The 16,238-nt window shown below is 35.6% G+C and overlaps 1 protein-coding gene across 1 annotated transcript; it reads right to left on the bottom strand.

Annotated features, from left to right (window-relative positions):
- Positions 1-9,515: 9,515 nt before the first annotated feature.
- On the bottom strand, positions 9,516-12,926 carry LOC110915764 (probable protein phosphatase 2C 9). Its single transcript, XM_022160518.2, has 6 exons — positions 12,626-12,926; positions 12,395-12,464; positions 11,391-11,630; positions 10,777-11,053; positions 9,926-10,080; positions 9,516-9,828 (listed from the first exon to the last, which is right to left on the bottom strand). The coding sequence occupies exons 2-6, from the start codon at positions 12,425-12,427 to the stop codon at positions 9,691-9,693; spliced, it is 843 nt and encodes a 280-aa protein (XP_022016210.1). The 5' UTR covers positions 12,428-12,464; positions 12,626-12,926; the 3' UTR covers positions 9,516-9,690.
- Positions 12,927-16,238: the final 3,312 nt, after the last annotated feature.

Here is a 16,238-nt window from a genome sequence, read left to right as displayed (position 1 = left end):
TGTTACAGATGACGATAGCAGCATTAATGAAAAATAATCATTACACGTTACATAGCCACATTTCATAAAAACGGCGGCGTCAGCAGTCATGACATTAGCCTTAAAACGTCTGACAAATAATGCAGATATTTTCACAAAATCCAAGTCAAACAGTGTCATTACGAAAGTAACAAGAAAGTACAACACATGCCAAACAAAGTAAAATACAATTATTCTTCTTCAAACCCCTCCGCGGGGTCCAGCAGCAGACGCAGCGAATCTATGCCACATTTAAATCCCCATACGAGGATAGCGGTTCAGTGTATGTCGCCCCGAGGGCGTTAGACATGTCACTTTGAAATTTACTCCTCTCCGTATGGAAGTCCGGAGCAATCTTTTCCAGCTGCTGGCACTCCAAGTAACCCTTATAAACGCCATCATGATGACCAGACTGATATGCAGTGGCGGATAGACGATCTATCAAAGCTGTAAAAGGGGGCGATTGTCGGAGATACTCAAACGCCCCCACCAAGCCATTACATATCAGCCAATTCCTGTCGTGGTGCATATCCTCCAGCTGACTAGTCAGGTCACCCACTTTGGCACTTGACTGCTCCAGGGCACGTTCCACCTCCTTCAGGCGGGCGGCAGAGGATTTGGTAAGCACGTTGTTTTGGGAAAGAAGGGAGTCGCAGTGGTTTTGAAGTTCTTTAAGCTTCTCCTCTCGCTCCTCCAGCTCCGCTTGTCGCAACCGGGCTTTGGTATGGGAGGCCTCCACCTCCGCGGTCAACCCCTGGTACTGCTCTTGCACCTGAGACACAAAGTCTGTGTCAATTTGGAACTTTTTCAACCGAGCAGACATTTCAGATCTCACCTTTTGAGCTTCAGCAATGGCCTTGCGCTCTAACTCTTCTTGTACACTTTTAGCCTGAGCAAGAACCCGGTCTTTCTCCGCTATGTCGCGGGCCCACATTATTCGCTCCTCGGCAAGATGGGCAGTCACCCTTTTTAAGTTATCCTGGGCCTTGTTCTTCTCCGACAGAAACCTAGCCTCTCTCAACCCGGCGGCCTGGAGTTGATTCTCCAAGCGGCACTTGTCATCTTTCAGTTCTTGGATGGTAGCACGCGCCTGGTGGAGCTCGGTATTATCATGCATCCACCTGCGCCGGATCTCCGCTAACCTCCGGGGTTGACTGACGGAATCAGCCATAGTAGAGTTCATCAGATTTTCGTTGTTCAAACCTTCAACGTATGCCACTTCAGCTGGGGGATAAGCCCGCTCAATCCAGTGTTGAATCACTGGGGGTAGAGTAGCCTAGAAGATTCGGCAATTTTCCATTGGGGCTGGAAGCGTTTATCCCGGGCACTAGGGTCCCAGTTGATAGTGGGCAGGTACAGATCATCGACCAGGCAGGCACCATCGTCAGCAATACCACTACTAGACCCTCCAGCGTCCCTGGCGGCCGCACCTCCGGCACTAGTCGCCTCTTGGGTAACGTGCACGGCGGGTATTTCCTTGGCGGCAACAGAAAAAATACTCAGTGGTGAATCAAACAAAGAGGAAGGAGCGACGCTGGAAGTCAGCGGTATGGAAACTGGGCTAGTCGTTACAGCCACAGCGGTGGTAAGTGTAAGCGGCGGCATGGTACAGCTAACGGCGGCAGTATCGCTGGCCTGAGGTATGAGCTCTGTAACGCTACTAACGCCAGAACTGGGAAGCACCACCCCCACAGATGGCAATTGGGTTGGTGTAACATTTTTAGTTTGAGCCCCACTAGAAGTACCTGCATACAAAGTGGCCAAGTTCAGTAACGCGAGGCTCATAATTTATAATCACATTCGAAGACAACAAGTACGTACCAAGCGGCAGGGCATAAGCAGCTTGAACAGCCTCAAACGCGCTCAGAGTAGGAGCAACAAACGTTTTCCATTTTTTCGGCGCTGGACCAGGGCTTATCATCGCAGCGGTAGTAGAAATGTCACCTCTCGTAACCGTTGTCCCACCAACAGAAGACGCGGCCGCACCGACCGCCATATATTTCCTCCCGGTAACTTTTATCCAGGTGGGTTTCCTCTCCAAGGCAGAAACACCGCCACTTGGGACGAGCGGCAGGGGAGCAATATATGCAGAAGGATCCGCTGGTAAAGCGGGTAGCAAAAACTGCTCCAAATGCATCTCTAACACACCCGGCTCCCCTTCGTTAAGCACGCGATCCGCGGCCCTCAATGCAAGATGCCGCGGAGGGTCCACAAAGTCAAACAGGCTCCATTCCCCTGTGAAGTACATAAATGTTATGTCCAAAATAGTAACACAAATGACCAAAAAATAAACAAGTATACCTGCATCATCCTTTCGAAAGGAAGGGTACTGCCTGATGTCACGCCACAGCAAACTCATACCTGCCATCACCAGGGCCCCTTCCGGGATTATGGTGCACTCGAAAGGGCGGCCACACAACTTCGTATAAAGGGCGTTCGACACATACGCATCCTCAGAAGGACCAACGTCCTTAACCTTGTCCTTTGGCCCCTTTTCCCTCCAGTGCATCTCGCCAGGAATCACAGAGACATCAATATAGAAAAATTTCTTCTTCCAATCCTTGTCTCTGGAACTGTTAGGAATATCCCCCAGACAAGAAACGTCGGTATCCCTCCTGTCAGAAGTGAAAAAGGGGGATTTCCACACAAGAACAAAGACGGCCCTAAATACAACAAGTTCCGGAATATGACCTAGGGCTACACAAGCAAACTCGAATTGACGAAGTTTCACCAACCCAAGTGGGTGTAGTTGGGAAATGTGTATACGGTAATAATCGAGTACCAATTTGAAAAATCTGGTAACAGGCAGTCGAAAATTGCAAAATTTGAAGAAATCACTAAACAATGTGATTTTGCCCTCTTTTAAAGGAAAAGTTGTGTCCATCTTCGATGGCAGCACGGGATTCCATTCAGCCCTGATGCCGTAATCTTGCACAAGGTTGTTGTAAGACGCAACACCCCACTTGCAAAACAGATCATCAGTGCTGGCGGAGACGGAGGAAGAAGATTCACCGGTTTTAGAGGCCATTTTGTTGAATTGAGGAAGTGCAAGCAAAAGATGTGAGGAAATGGAATTTGAAACCTTACAAATAGAGGTATTACTTATATACGAAGGCAACTTTTCAAATTCAAAAAGGCGTACGGACGGAAACGCGTGTCAGAACAGGGTAAATACAGTTGTCATCCCAATGATGATTTAACTGTCACGTCCTATCTTGTCGCCGTCATTTTCCCATTGCATAACGGCACTTCACTCGATGAAATTAGCCCCAACCAGGATATACCAACTTTTTTTTCTCTCTCTCTCTCTCTTAGTCCGATCTCATGAAATTCATTTCATAACTTCGGACTGGGGGGACATGACGAGGTATGACCCGCATCGGCTAACCCGACCCGGTCATTACCTATTATTTTATTATAAACAAATAATTATAAACGGTTATTCTAGAATATACCATTTTTTCATGGAAGGATACACAACTAAATCTTCAACTTTTTGGGAAGATCATGCAAATCGCTAACTTATCGGAATCCATCCTAAGTTAGGGGAAACCCTAATAGCAAAACTATAAATAGAGGTAAACATATAAGGTATGGATCATGTAACACCCGTTCTTATAAATCAAGGTTTAACGTATATTTTGCGAAAATAATCATGTAATTTAAGATTACATATACATCGGAAATACGGGTTTGTTAAAAACTTTTACATTTTGAGTGATAAACATAATGTGATTTAATTCGCCGTTTAGAATAACGATAAACAACGTTGCGGAAGCTTTGTATAATGTGTGTTCGGTTCTTGCTCGATGCTCGATCTTCATCCGGGACTCTCGACATTCACCTGTGATCAAAACCAACTTAAAGGTCAGTTTTGATAATTAATTAACTAATATAACAAGGAAATCAAGAAAATCCAACATTTAAATCTTGATCCACAACAAACAATTGATTTCTGGTCTCCACCGTAACTTACGGTGGCACCGTAAGTTACGGTGGCCCCTGAATCCTCATTTCCCTTACCGTAAATCAGGGGTATCCTACCGTAGCATTTTTGGCTCCACCGTAACTTACGGTGGCACCGTAAGTTACGGCGGCCCCTGCATCCATCCTTTCCATTTTGCCGCTTTTTGACACGAAAACTTTCGTATCTTTCAAATCGCTTGTCCGTTTGCTCTACCGTTTCTTCCTACGTGATTGTAATTTGATTCCTCACCTTAAGAGGTTAAAATCCATCATTCGGTTTAATAAAAATTCAGACCTTTAAGTCTTCGACTTATCGCCCTTTTACCCAATTTTGACCCATTCTTGTATTTGTCAAACAATCATAATTATTTGACTCCGATTTCTTATGAATTCCATAAATTCATTGTTATTTATCATAGGAGGTTCAAAATCCCGGTTTACATACATTCTTGAACCCGTTATTACTCAAATGTTTATTTTGACCCGTTAAGGGTATTTAAGCACGTTCGAGCCTAAAAACGCTTTCGATTGCTTCTAGTATTCCATCACCACATTTCTTATCCTATAATATCCCACCTCGAATGTATTAAAGTGGGTTTCTTGTGGTGATCTTATATAACCCAAATTTACCTCTAGAATCCATATTTTACGGCAAAACTCTAATAGTGCCATTTGGCTAAAAAGTAATACCTCTTTCAGCTTCTATACTTATTCTAAGTATTTACCTAATCATAGAACTCGTTTCCAAACAACTTTTAAAGGTTGTTTGTTCGAATTAGCCAACAAGGGTGTTTTGGTCGATTTTTGCTCTTTTTACTACGAAAGACTCTCTTTCCCATTTATTCGACCAAAATAGCAATTTAAACTACAACATGAATATGCGTACCTGGCCCGGATCAACAAGTAGACCCGTTTTATACCTTGTTTTCATTATCACAAAATCAATAGTGACGAAATTATCCGATTTGCTAATCGGTCCTGTTAGCATAAGACTTGACAACCATATTAGTCGATATTGTCAAATGGTGTTATCACACCATTTGACCCGTTTGGCCTATAAGACTAGGCATTTTCATAAGTAGCAAAACATGGTTATTAATTGCCAATTTGTTCATCCGACCCATTTCGGATTTTTGCTACTAGACCCCTTTTTCTCTTAAACTCCTTTCTTATGTTTTCACCCATTCGGCTTACGCCACGGGTGCCCCTTTTTAACTCTAATTTACTTTAGCCAATATTTGACTAAATTTCCATTCTTACTCATTTTCTCATTATTAGTTGCAATTAAAATAATCTTAACGAAAACTTCTTAGTTATTAGTCATTACATGACTAAATTACCGTTTCGCTTCTTTTTACCATAATACATGGTTATTATCATTTTAGTTTGTTCCGACTCATGTTAATATCGTCGGAACCCTTAATTCGGATATTACACTAATCGCATTAGTAACTTACAAAATAATGCATATTCTACAAAAAGATGTAAGCGTCACTTACCTTGCCTCCGGTTATGCTTTTTTTCCCATACACTAACCGTTTGACCCGTTCCTTGCCCAAGTCTCCTTCTAGCTTGTCAAGAGTCAAACTATCATCATTGTTTTCAAGGTGGTTAGTTTAATCATAATTTAATACGATTATTCCACCTTACACATTTTATATCAAAATTTACCATTTATCGAATTATAGGTCAGTATGACTTTTTAAAAGTCAAATGCCCATTAGTATACTAATTGCATATTCGAGTTCATCATCTAGTTCTAGCATTCTTTAATTACCCGGTAGGCGTTATCTTTAGACCACCGTTTTAACCAAAGTTCTAACCACGTTCATCACATTTGGAACTCTTTTTAATCACATTTTGCATAATAGCCAAAACATCACAACTAGGTGTTTTAACTACAAAAATTCTAGTTTCGAGCCTTCTTTGAGGCATTTCAACAAACACTTTAAGGGCAGAATTTTGCATGTTTATTTATCAAATCTCTAGCTTATTTCTTAGCCCTAATTTCACATAAATCAACCATCTTACAAAGTGGTTCACTTCTATAATTTTCGAAATCACTTCATAATTGTCAATTTACACTAGATCAACAATCTATTTCCTAGTGTTCATCAATTTCCACATAATTCACTAATCACCTACAATGGTGATTATAGTTTTCACTAAAATTTCACATGATTTCAGCTTGTGTTTGTCTAGGGTTTGTCCCTAGACACTATAGTTGTTCCTAAATCATCATAACATACACATGCAACCATAAATTCAGAAATTCCCAATTTCATGAGAATTTCAAGCTAAGAGTTTTCATTAAATTTTACATACCTTTTAATCCTCTTGTGACGAGGATCAATAATCCATGCTTTAATTTTGATTTTGGACTGAATTGGACCTTCAATTTGCAAGTTTAGTGAAGTTCTAGGGTTTTGAAGAGTGGGGATCGACCTGCTCTCTTCTCTGATCGACCAGACACCTCTAATTAGGGTGTTTGGTTTATTTTTATTTGTTTTATTAAATTCTAGTTTCTAGTTCTACCACTTAGGTCCCTCCACTTTTGTATAACTTATAGTTTGGCTAAATTTTAACCCTATTATAAGTTATCTCTAGACTATTAGCTAACTGGGTTAAAATTCCTAGTTAGTAAATTCTTGTTTATTTAATAATCCCAATATTCACCGGTTTACTTTTACCACTAAAGGTAAATTACCCGTCTTTTAATATAAACGTGGTTTGATTACCAAACCCGTTTTCGGGGTGTTACAGATCATCTTGCTCTCATACAACTATTCTCTTCATCTTTACTCCCATAAACCGAGACTTATTCTCACGCCGGAGGGTGGTTACAGGAATAACCCCATTCCTGTAACGAGTCCTAACGGTGTTTCTGTTTTGCAGCTAACCGTTCGGGTCACTGATCGTTGAAGTCTTAGTCGGATACTACCGTTAAGGTCAGTGTTTCTTCACCGTACAATACACGGGGTTTTTTAAATATATAAATAATTTATTATTTAGTATTTTTCATTATTTGATGTATAAAATTATATTTATTCAACCTGTACAACAATACACGGGGTTTTTAAAGATATAACTTTTTTATTTTTAGTATATAAAATTATATGTATTCAATCCGTGTAATAAACAAAGTTTTTAAAGATATATATTATTTTTTATTTAGTATATAAATTTACACTAGGTTAGAACCCCGTGTATTACACGGGTTGAATAAATATAATTTTATATATTAAATAATAAAAAGTTATATTTTTATGAACCCCATATATTGTACGGAATGCATAGCTAAAAAAACGCCAGTCACTACTACATCGTTAAGGCGGGTAGACAGCATTCCACGTGTAAACATAATAACAAGCATTCATTTAGTCACGTAATACATGCAGAAATAATAAAAAAGTTATATCTTTAAAAACCATGTGTATTACACAGATTAAATAAATATAATTTTGTATACTAAGTACTAAAAACGTCGTATCTTAAAAAAAGCAGTGTATAACCGGGTTGAATTAATCTACCAAATAATAAAAAAAAATTACATTCTTAAAAACCCTGTATGTTACACGTGTTGAATAGATCTAAAAAAGAGTTATATCTTTAAAAACCATTTGTATTACACATATAAAATAAATGTAATTTTGTATATTAAATCCAAAAAACGTCATATCTTTAAAAAACTCGTGTATAGTTGGGTCGAAAAATCTACCAAATAAGAAAAACATTACATCCTTAAAAATATCTTGTATTATACGTGTTGAATAAATCTAATTTTACATAGCAAATTATAAAAGTTATATCTTTAAAAACTTCGTGTATTACACGGGTTATACAAATGTAACTTTGTATAGTAAAAAATAAAAAATAAGTTATATTTTTCAAAACCCCGCATTTTAGACTTGTTGAATAAATATAATTTTGTATATCAAATAATTAAAAAATTATATTTTTAATAAATTAGGATAATATTTAATATTAATTTATTATTTATATATTTAATATAAGATAAGTAGGAAAGAGAAGTATTTGTTTTAAAAATATATTAAATTAACAATTTAGATTTGAGGATAATATTTTATTAAAATATGATAAGATTTAATATTAATTTATTATTTATTTATTTAGTTAATATAAGATAAGTATAAATTTAAGAATGCTTTCAATGAATCACACGTGTGCAAAACTTGATTTCTTTTATTATAGCAGATAGATTTATTCAACCCGTGTAATACACGGGGTTCTAATCTAGTTCATTATAAAATTAAAAGACATTTGCTTGTATTTGTGTTTAAAATAAAACCTTTGGGAATCCAGTTTTCCACTTAAATAAGAATCATGAAAATGCTTTTTGTGTCTGAATCTGATTTTTTTATTATTATCAAATTCCTTGTTCCCTATAAACTCTCAAGAACTAATTGTGTTCATGTTTATTGCTGTGAGAAATTAATACCATTTGATTCATTCTTTATTGCTAGCGCTAGGAATATATTTTTTTTTTCGAAAGCAATTGTCTATAATTCCTTTTATGTTTTAAGTAAATTTATTTTGATACCATTTTTTACAAACTCAAGAACTAATTGCTGTGAGAAATTAATACTATTTGATTCATTCTTTATTGCTAGCGCTAGGAATATATATATATTTTTTTCGAAAGCAATTGTCTATAATTCCTTTTATGTTTTAAGTAAATTTATTTTGATTAAATTGTAGTCTAATACCATTTTTTACAAATATATTTTCCTTTAAATTTGTATTTGTAACTATTATTCATTCATTATAGGAGATCATAATTCGTCACTCATATAGAAAGAGCATTCACATGAGCTTTATTGTAATTTTCACGGTGTATCTTATGGAAAGTCATTAGAATGACGTATATGTATTATTATGAATGTTTTTTTCATACATTCTGATTCTACTCTAAGTTGTACGTGTGATCATGTCATTGTTTAATGCATGATAGTTACTAACACAACATATAGAAAGAGCATTCACAATAATACATATACATCACTCACACAAGCTTTATTGTAATTTTTACGGTGCCTCTTTATTATTTATTTTCTTAAAAAAAAACACCCTTTTGATCTAGGTAGTTAAAGGTTCAAGGCGCAAAGGCCCGAGACAAGCAAGACATACATCCGGTAAAGGCCATTTTTGGATGCTTTAGACTGGTTTCTTGCTTGTTTAGACTGATTTCCGGTTGGTTCAGACCGTTAGAAACTAGATTAACCAAACCGTTCGAAACTAGATTTGACTACTTCACGCAACTTCTTTACTAGTTAAAAAGAGGTCAGTTTTTTTCATGTTCAGGTGTAGATGCTCGCCAAGCGCCTCCAGCACGTCTAAGTAATTAACTTCAAACAATGACGTCGGTGTTGAATAATCTTATAACCTAATTTTCTCTTGTAATAACAAGCAACCAAAAAAATCAATTTACTTGGATTACAAGAAGGACGATTATTCGTTTAAAACTCGCCTTTAAAACTAACCAAAACCGAAAGTAAATATAACTAGAAATGTAAGAGAAATGAAAAAAAAAATACCAAACCAACAAAATGAGCACAAACAATTCGATATCTTCAACAGAAAACAAACTGTACTCGACAATGGCAATGAACTTTGTAAACCCTCCATAATTTACATCTTATACTGCACATACTCGTCCTAAAACGCACGCTTCTTTATGTGTTCTCATCACTTAAAACGCACAACAATGCATGAGATATCATCTTTACTTTCTCGATTCAGTGCTTCAGATGCTAGTTGCTTCGCCGCCTTATGTGGGTCCCGGATCTTTATCGCTATGTTCACCGCCTCTTGGTTAGTCATGACCTGGATCAACCAACACCCATGAAAGTCAAAGTAAAGTCAAAGTCTTGTAGAGTGACGCTTGTTGACTTTTATGAAGTCAGAGTTTTGCTTTCTTTACCTTCCACACACCGTCACTTGCGAGAATGAGAATTTCGGTATTTGCATCGATATTTGTGCTTCTTATATCCGGGTCGGATCGTAAATGAATCTTGAGATTCTTGTCCCCGAAAGCGCGTGAAACAGCTAGTTGTCCGTTCACTCGTGCTACGTCTCCTGATACATCATTCAACAAATGGAGTTAGGCTCGTATACGAATAATAATTATTTGGTGCAATTCTAGAGATGGAAATTTTGACCCATTTACTAATGAATGGGTTGAGTCAGATTAAATGGGTCAAATCAAAATATTAACTGAAAAGGAATCTGGTCAAATAGGTCAAACGGGTCGGAAGTTGTTAATGAATACACAGGCCCAGCTGACCGCCTGAGGCCCAAATCTCCGGAGGGCCCGAAATTTAGAAAAATGATTTCTATATATATATATTTTAACTTTTGTTATATTTTTTAAACTTTTTTAATACATTTTAAGATTTTTATATAATTTTTAAATATATTTATATATATTTTAGGGCCTTTTTAAAAAAAATGATTTTTTCTATATATATTTTAAGCCTTTTTATGTATGTTTTTTAAAATATATATTTTAAGGCCCGTTTTTCACTACTCGCCCAAGGCCCAAAGATTTTTTAGGATTCTCAGGACAGCCCTGTGCATACAATCTACTAAAACAGTTTACTTAAAACACTAAATTATTATTGTAATAACTATTTTTTGTTATCATATTATAACACAAATTATTACAAAATAGAAAATACTACTTAAAAAACAGGTGGAAAGTTCTTCAGATCAACCCAAACCAACCAGAAATAAAACTATCCATTATGACTCGATATGTTCTAAAAAGATGACCTGGCATGTTCGAGACGAAGCCGCCTTTATTTTCAATACTGCTCCTCTCTTTACCGGGCTCATGATCGATACTCATCTGAATTGCCCGCCCGCTCTTTGAAAGAACTGCCCGAGAATCTCCGACATTTGCTACCCATAACTTTCGACCGTTGATAAGGATAGCAGTAACCGCAGTGGACCCACCTCTTCCCAGGTCGGGATTGTGAGAAAGAATTGCTTGGTCGGTTCTTTCATAGGCTTTCGAAATTGACCTGTTTGGATCTGTCCAAAACTCTCTCTGCCATAACACAAAACGTCATATGGTGACAGGATTTTAGATGCTATTTTAGTAGAACTTTATTTCAAAATACAAAATTTAACTCTCGAAATCCAAACAAAGATTATATTTTCAACGAGAAATTAATTAAAAAAAAAAATCTAAGCTCTCGAACTAAGCACATATGCGCATTACAAGTAAAAAATATGACGCGCAAAAGAACAAAAAACGATCTAGAACACGAACAAGAAGTGTGCATACTACGTATGTAACGTACGTCATCAAACAATCGTATCCAAATGACTTTAAATATTCCTTATGAACTGTGAGTAAATACTTATTAAACTTAAAGTCTCACCTCCTTTAGGATATTGGGGAATAAATGTTTCTGAAGATATGCAGGCACGCTATGCCCTAGATGCCCATCGTAAATAGCAAAGAGGCCGAGCTCACGTCCTTGATGAGGGATGAATTTGGAAACATGGTAGTCTTCCATTGGATGATTAGCCTTCCCTTTAACTAGGGTGAAACCGTATTTCACCGACCCGTGTTGGCCTTGTCCCTTGCCCGAGCCATTCGATGACTTCTCTCCTGCATGCTAAAGTCAACAACAACAAAAAAAAGACTTTACTTATACGTAAATAATTGTTAAATTACAGATAAGCCAGTTACATCAAATTCTTTATGGGTCAAATAAGTAGGGTTCTTGAAATTGTTGTGTGTATAATCGTGCAAATGGGCGTAAACATGCAGGTCAACATTAATAGTCAACTGTTGACTTTTAATAACAATTTGATCGAGAAACCAAAGGCAAGCACAATCAATACACTCATGAAGAAAGTTTCTGACACCGGTGAACAAACGAACAGCTTTGTGTTCTAATGCATCAGAATGCTAGCCTAATTCACATAATGAGATAGCGCAATTCGCTTTGAAAAGCAGTCAACTTTGACCATGCCCGTTAAACGACAAAACCCGAATTACTGCTCAATAAATCAGGAACTCAATCACCCAAATAAGCCTAATTTTGAACAGCTTATTACTTCAAAGAGACTTACAAGATTTCATAATCCCATAATGTCATACATCCAAAAACAGCTTGACTTTTGACTTTCAACAATTTGGTCAAAATTGAAGTCAAATTAGAACCCAAAAAAAAAAAAAAAAAACTAATTATATACTTAAAGAGGGGAAAAAACCCTAAACATAAAGATCATAAAATCCAACACCCACAGCCAATTTGCTTAATCATATGCTTATATTCAACCAAAATATCAAAACTCAAATAACACCCATATTAAAAAAAAAAAAAAAAAAAAAAAAAAAAAAAAAAACCCATAAAAAAACATGAAAATTGATCACCTTGGAACCAGAATTGGAACATAAATTCCCCATATAACTAATTCAGCCCCTTAACCTTCAATTCCACAGCCTGAAAATATCCCAAAAAAAAACAAATCAACAATTAATTAACTGATATCACAAAAAAAAAATGTCAAATTTACAATCATCAACCAAACCCATCATCCAAATCAACAAACCCATCAACAAAGTCACAATCTTTTTAACATTTCTTGAAAATTTTGGACTCACCGACCGCTGATCATCTCAAGAACCATAAAGACTGAATTTTTGGTTGATAAAATAGATACAAAAGATGTATGTATTTTAGGTTTTGTAACCGCTAAAGAGGGTTCTTTGTTCTTGGTTTTTCCTCTGAAAGGTGGCTGCAAAGGGGCTTTAGGCTGCCTGGACTTTCCCCCCTATTTTGACTTTCTTTTTCTAATTTATGACTTCATTGTTTTTATATTATTATATGTGTATGTATCTGTGTGTATGTATATATAGAGAGAGAGGAAATATGGGAGCTGTTACAGCTGTATTTTTCAAAATTTCATCATTCTTGAACACAATTTCAATGGTCTTTAATGCGGTTTATGTGCTTTTGTAAGACTGACAAAAGTAAATAATCCTGATTTTGGTGCCTGTCGTACGAGGAACATCCTTAAAGAATTTGGGTCAATCTAAATCCCCTTGACTTTTATTTTTTTAAAATGTAAGGGGCTGTTTGGTAGCCTTTAATGACAATTCAGATGCTACCTCTTAATGGTTTAAAACCTCTGAATGAATAAGAGGTAACCTCAAGTCTGAATGGTTAAAAGGTAACCTCTCAATGATAAATCATCACATGTCATATTCTTCTACCTTCTCATTGGTAAAATTCTTAATGGTTCCATTAAACGGTAGCCTCTTAATGATCATTCAGAGGCTATCAAACAGCCCCTAAGATTCTATAATTAATAGAATAGGGGCAGAATATGTTGTAAAAATCCGAAAAAGTATAATACAAAAGAAAACGAAAAACGTGTACAACCCTAATTACATCAGATTATCTTACTATATTTCGTATGTTAAAATCTATCCATATCTCCCATACAATATCGTGAAACTTCAATCTACTTTTTAGCCAAGATAAAACTATTCAACATTAATAAGTTTTGTCTTGAACATGCTATATACACTTTTTACTTGTTGAAAACATCAAATTCAATTTCATTTTTTAAATTACGATTTGCATCATAAAATTAAGGGGTTGTTTGTTTAGCTTTTAATGAGACCCTTAATGGTTCAAACATCTTATTGGTTTAGTACTTAATGGTTCAGACTGTTTGTTTCGCGAGCAGATGTCTGAATGGTTCAGACATTTGCCTCTGAATGGTTAAATATTATACTGAGTCTGAATGGTTAAGCCATCTAATCTGAATTGGGCAGACATTTGCCTTTGAACGATTAATCATTATACTGGCTCTTAATGGTTCAGACATCTTACTGGTTCAGCACTTAATGGTTCAGACATCTTACTCGTTCAGCACTTAACCATTCAGAAGTTGTCAAACAGACTCTAAACCTTTGGAAACCTTCGACTTAGATGTGTATCCAAGGATCACCAAGTTTATTTCTCGGCTAGGAGAGGTATAGGCCGGGGTAGTTACCAGAAATCATACTTCTCTTTGGAAAAGTGAAGTTACTCAGAGTAATGGATTAAGCCTGCCACTCTGCCTTTGTTTAAGAATCTTAGGCTAGTCCAATTCAATTTCTTTTAACTCTTTTAGTAGATAATGATACACTTGCTATTATCTTGTCTTGTAGCAAACTCAAAATGGCACGTTATAAGACTGGAAGGTATGATGTGGGGAGGATGGGCCGTCACGTCACTGTCACGTAAGCGGGTGTGAGGATGGGTCTAAAGGAGATGGACCTAGGGGGTGGGGGATGAACCCCTTTATATATATATGTACTAGGTTATAACCCCGTGTATTACACGGGGTTAAATAAATAAATTTTATATACTAAATAATAAAACAATATATTTTTAAAAATCTCATTTATTGTACGGGTTAAATAAATATAATTTTATATATTAAAATAATAAAAAATCTATATCTATAAGAACCATATTGTACGGGTTGAATAAATGTAATTTTATATACCAAATAAAAAAAGTTATATCTTTAAAACCACGTGTAATACACGAGTTGAATAAATGTAATATTTTTACCAAATAATAAAATAATACATCTTTAAAAAAAACCTCATTTATTACACGGGTTAAATAAATGTAATTTTATATACCAAATAATAAAAAAAATTACATCTTTAAAAATATGCACATTACACGGTTTGAATAAATGTAATTTTATGTACTAAATAATAAGAAATATATATTCTTAATAAACCCCGCGTATTGTACGAATTAAATAAATCTAATTTTATATATCAAATAATAAAAAGTTATATCTTAAAAAACCTCATGTATTACATTGGATGAGTAAATGTTATTTTGTATAGTGAAAAATATATCAAATAATAAAAAAGTTATATCTTAAAAAAACTCATGTATTACATGGGTCGAGTAAATGTTATTTTGTATAGTGAAAATACAAATATTATATTAATACAAAGTTTGGTTTTCGTCTGCTGTTGCAAAATTTGTTAACGAAGTCTCAATAAATTTAACCATTTATTTAAAACTCCGTAAATGTATAAATAATAAATAATATTAGTTAATTTTATTTAGTTTATTGAAGATTGCAAGTACAATTTTTGAAAATTTATAAACAAAAACGTAACATAACTTTATTACATATACATAACATGTAATTTTTCTTTTTAAGTCATATCAATACCAACATGTGTTTGTCCCGTTTGCGTTTGATACCTTTGGTGGTCTCGCTCCTGACGCTGTACGACTCTTGAATCGGGTTCAAAAAGTCGTTAATAGTAATTCTTCGTCGCTAAAGGTTTCAAACTTTGTATTTAGTAGAATTGGTTTTTCTATTCAAAAGGGGGTGGCGGCGCAACTTGTTGCCCGACTACCTGCCATTGCTTTGTAATTGCCCTTTTTCATGTGGAATGATATAAAAGAATATCAGACAATATTATTTTTATCAATACCAAGTATTTGATTTAATAAGTCATATCAATACAAGTATTTGATTGATAGCACCATTTTGATAATGTTTTTAAACATAGAAGCAAAATATGAATAAAATGATGGATTTGGTAAGCAATTATTTTCAGTTGTATTTTTCTTTCACAAGCCTCTTTTGTAGACCGATGATTTGAATAACGATGGGAAATCGACAAAATGCATAATAAATAATATTATAAATAAGAAGGAGATTAAACTAAATAATATTAAATTAAATAATATTTAGTAGGAAGGTTATCTATAATTAATTAGAAGAAATTAAACTAAAATAATAATTATCTATAAGAGATGGCCTAATATAATGACAAGTGTCCCTAAATTGGTTTCTTTTATTATATAGTATAGATGTGTGTATGTATAGGTGTGTGTGAGTGGGTGAGGCCCAGCTTGGGCGGCGAGCAGCGGACGAAGGGGACGGGCCTGGGGCGGCGACGGAGCAAGGGGGTGGAAGTTTTGGGGCGGCAGCAAGAGGACGGGCATGAGAACGAGCCCCATACCTTCCAGTCTAAATGGTTGATATAAGATACCGTCGATACATATCTTTTCTTGTTAGGGATTTAATAGATCTTCGTAAAAATACTCTTGGGAATAATCTAAAAAGGAAATCGGTTCAAGCAATCATTCTTACTTCGAGTTGGTGCACATGGCAAGCGTGTACCGACAAGATCTTTAACGGTAAATTGATTTTTGTCTCCAAGTTAAAAAGGAAATCGG

The sequence above is a fragment of the Helianthus annuus genome, chromosome 16 (genome assembly GCF_002127325.2).
Source record: "Helianthus annuus cultivar XRQ/B chromosome 16, HanXRQr2.0-SUNRISE, whole genome shotgun sequence".
NCBI lineage: Eukaryota > Viridiplantae > Streptophyta > Magnoliopsida > Asterales > Asteraceae > Helianthus > Helianthus annuus.
Note: the sequence above shows the minus strand (reverse complement) of the source record. Positions and strands in the feature narration are given on the sequence as shown.

Coding starts and splice junctions, on each gene's coding strand:
- LOC110915764 (XM_022160518.2), bottom strand. CDS start 12,427: ATGGGGAATTTATGTTCCAATTCTGGTTCCAAG. Junction 11,631..12,394: donor GTTCCAATTCTGGTTCCAAG/GTGATCAATTTT, acceptor TGTTGACTTTAG/CATGCAGGAGAGAAGTCATC. Junction 9,829..9,925: donor CAAGTGACGGTGTGTGGAAG/GTAAAGAAAGCA, acceptor TGGTTGATCCAG/GTCATGACTAACCAAGAGGC.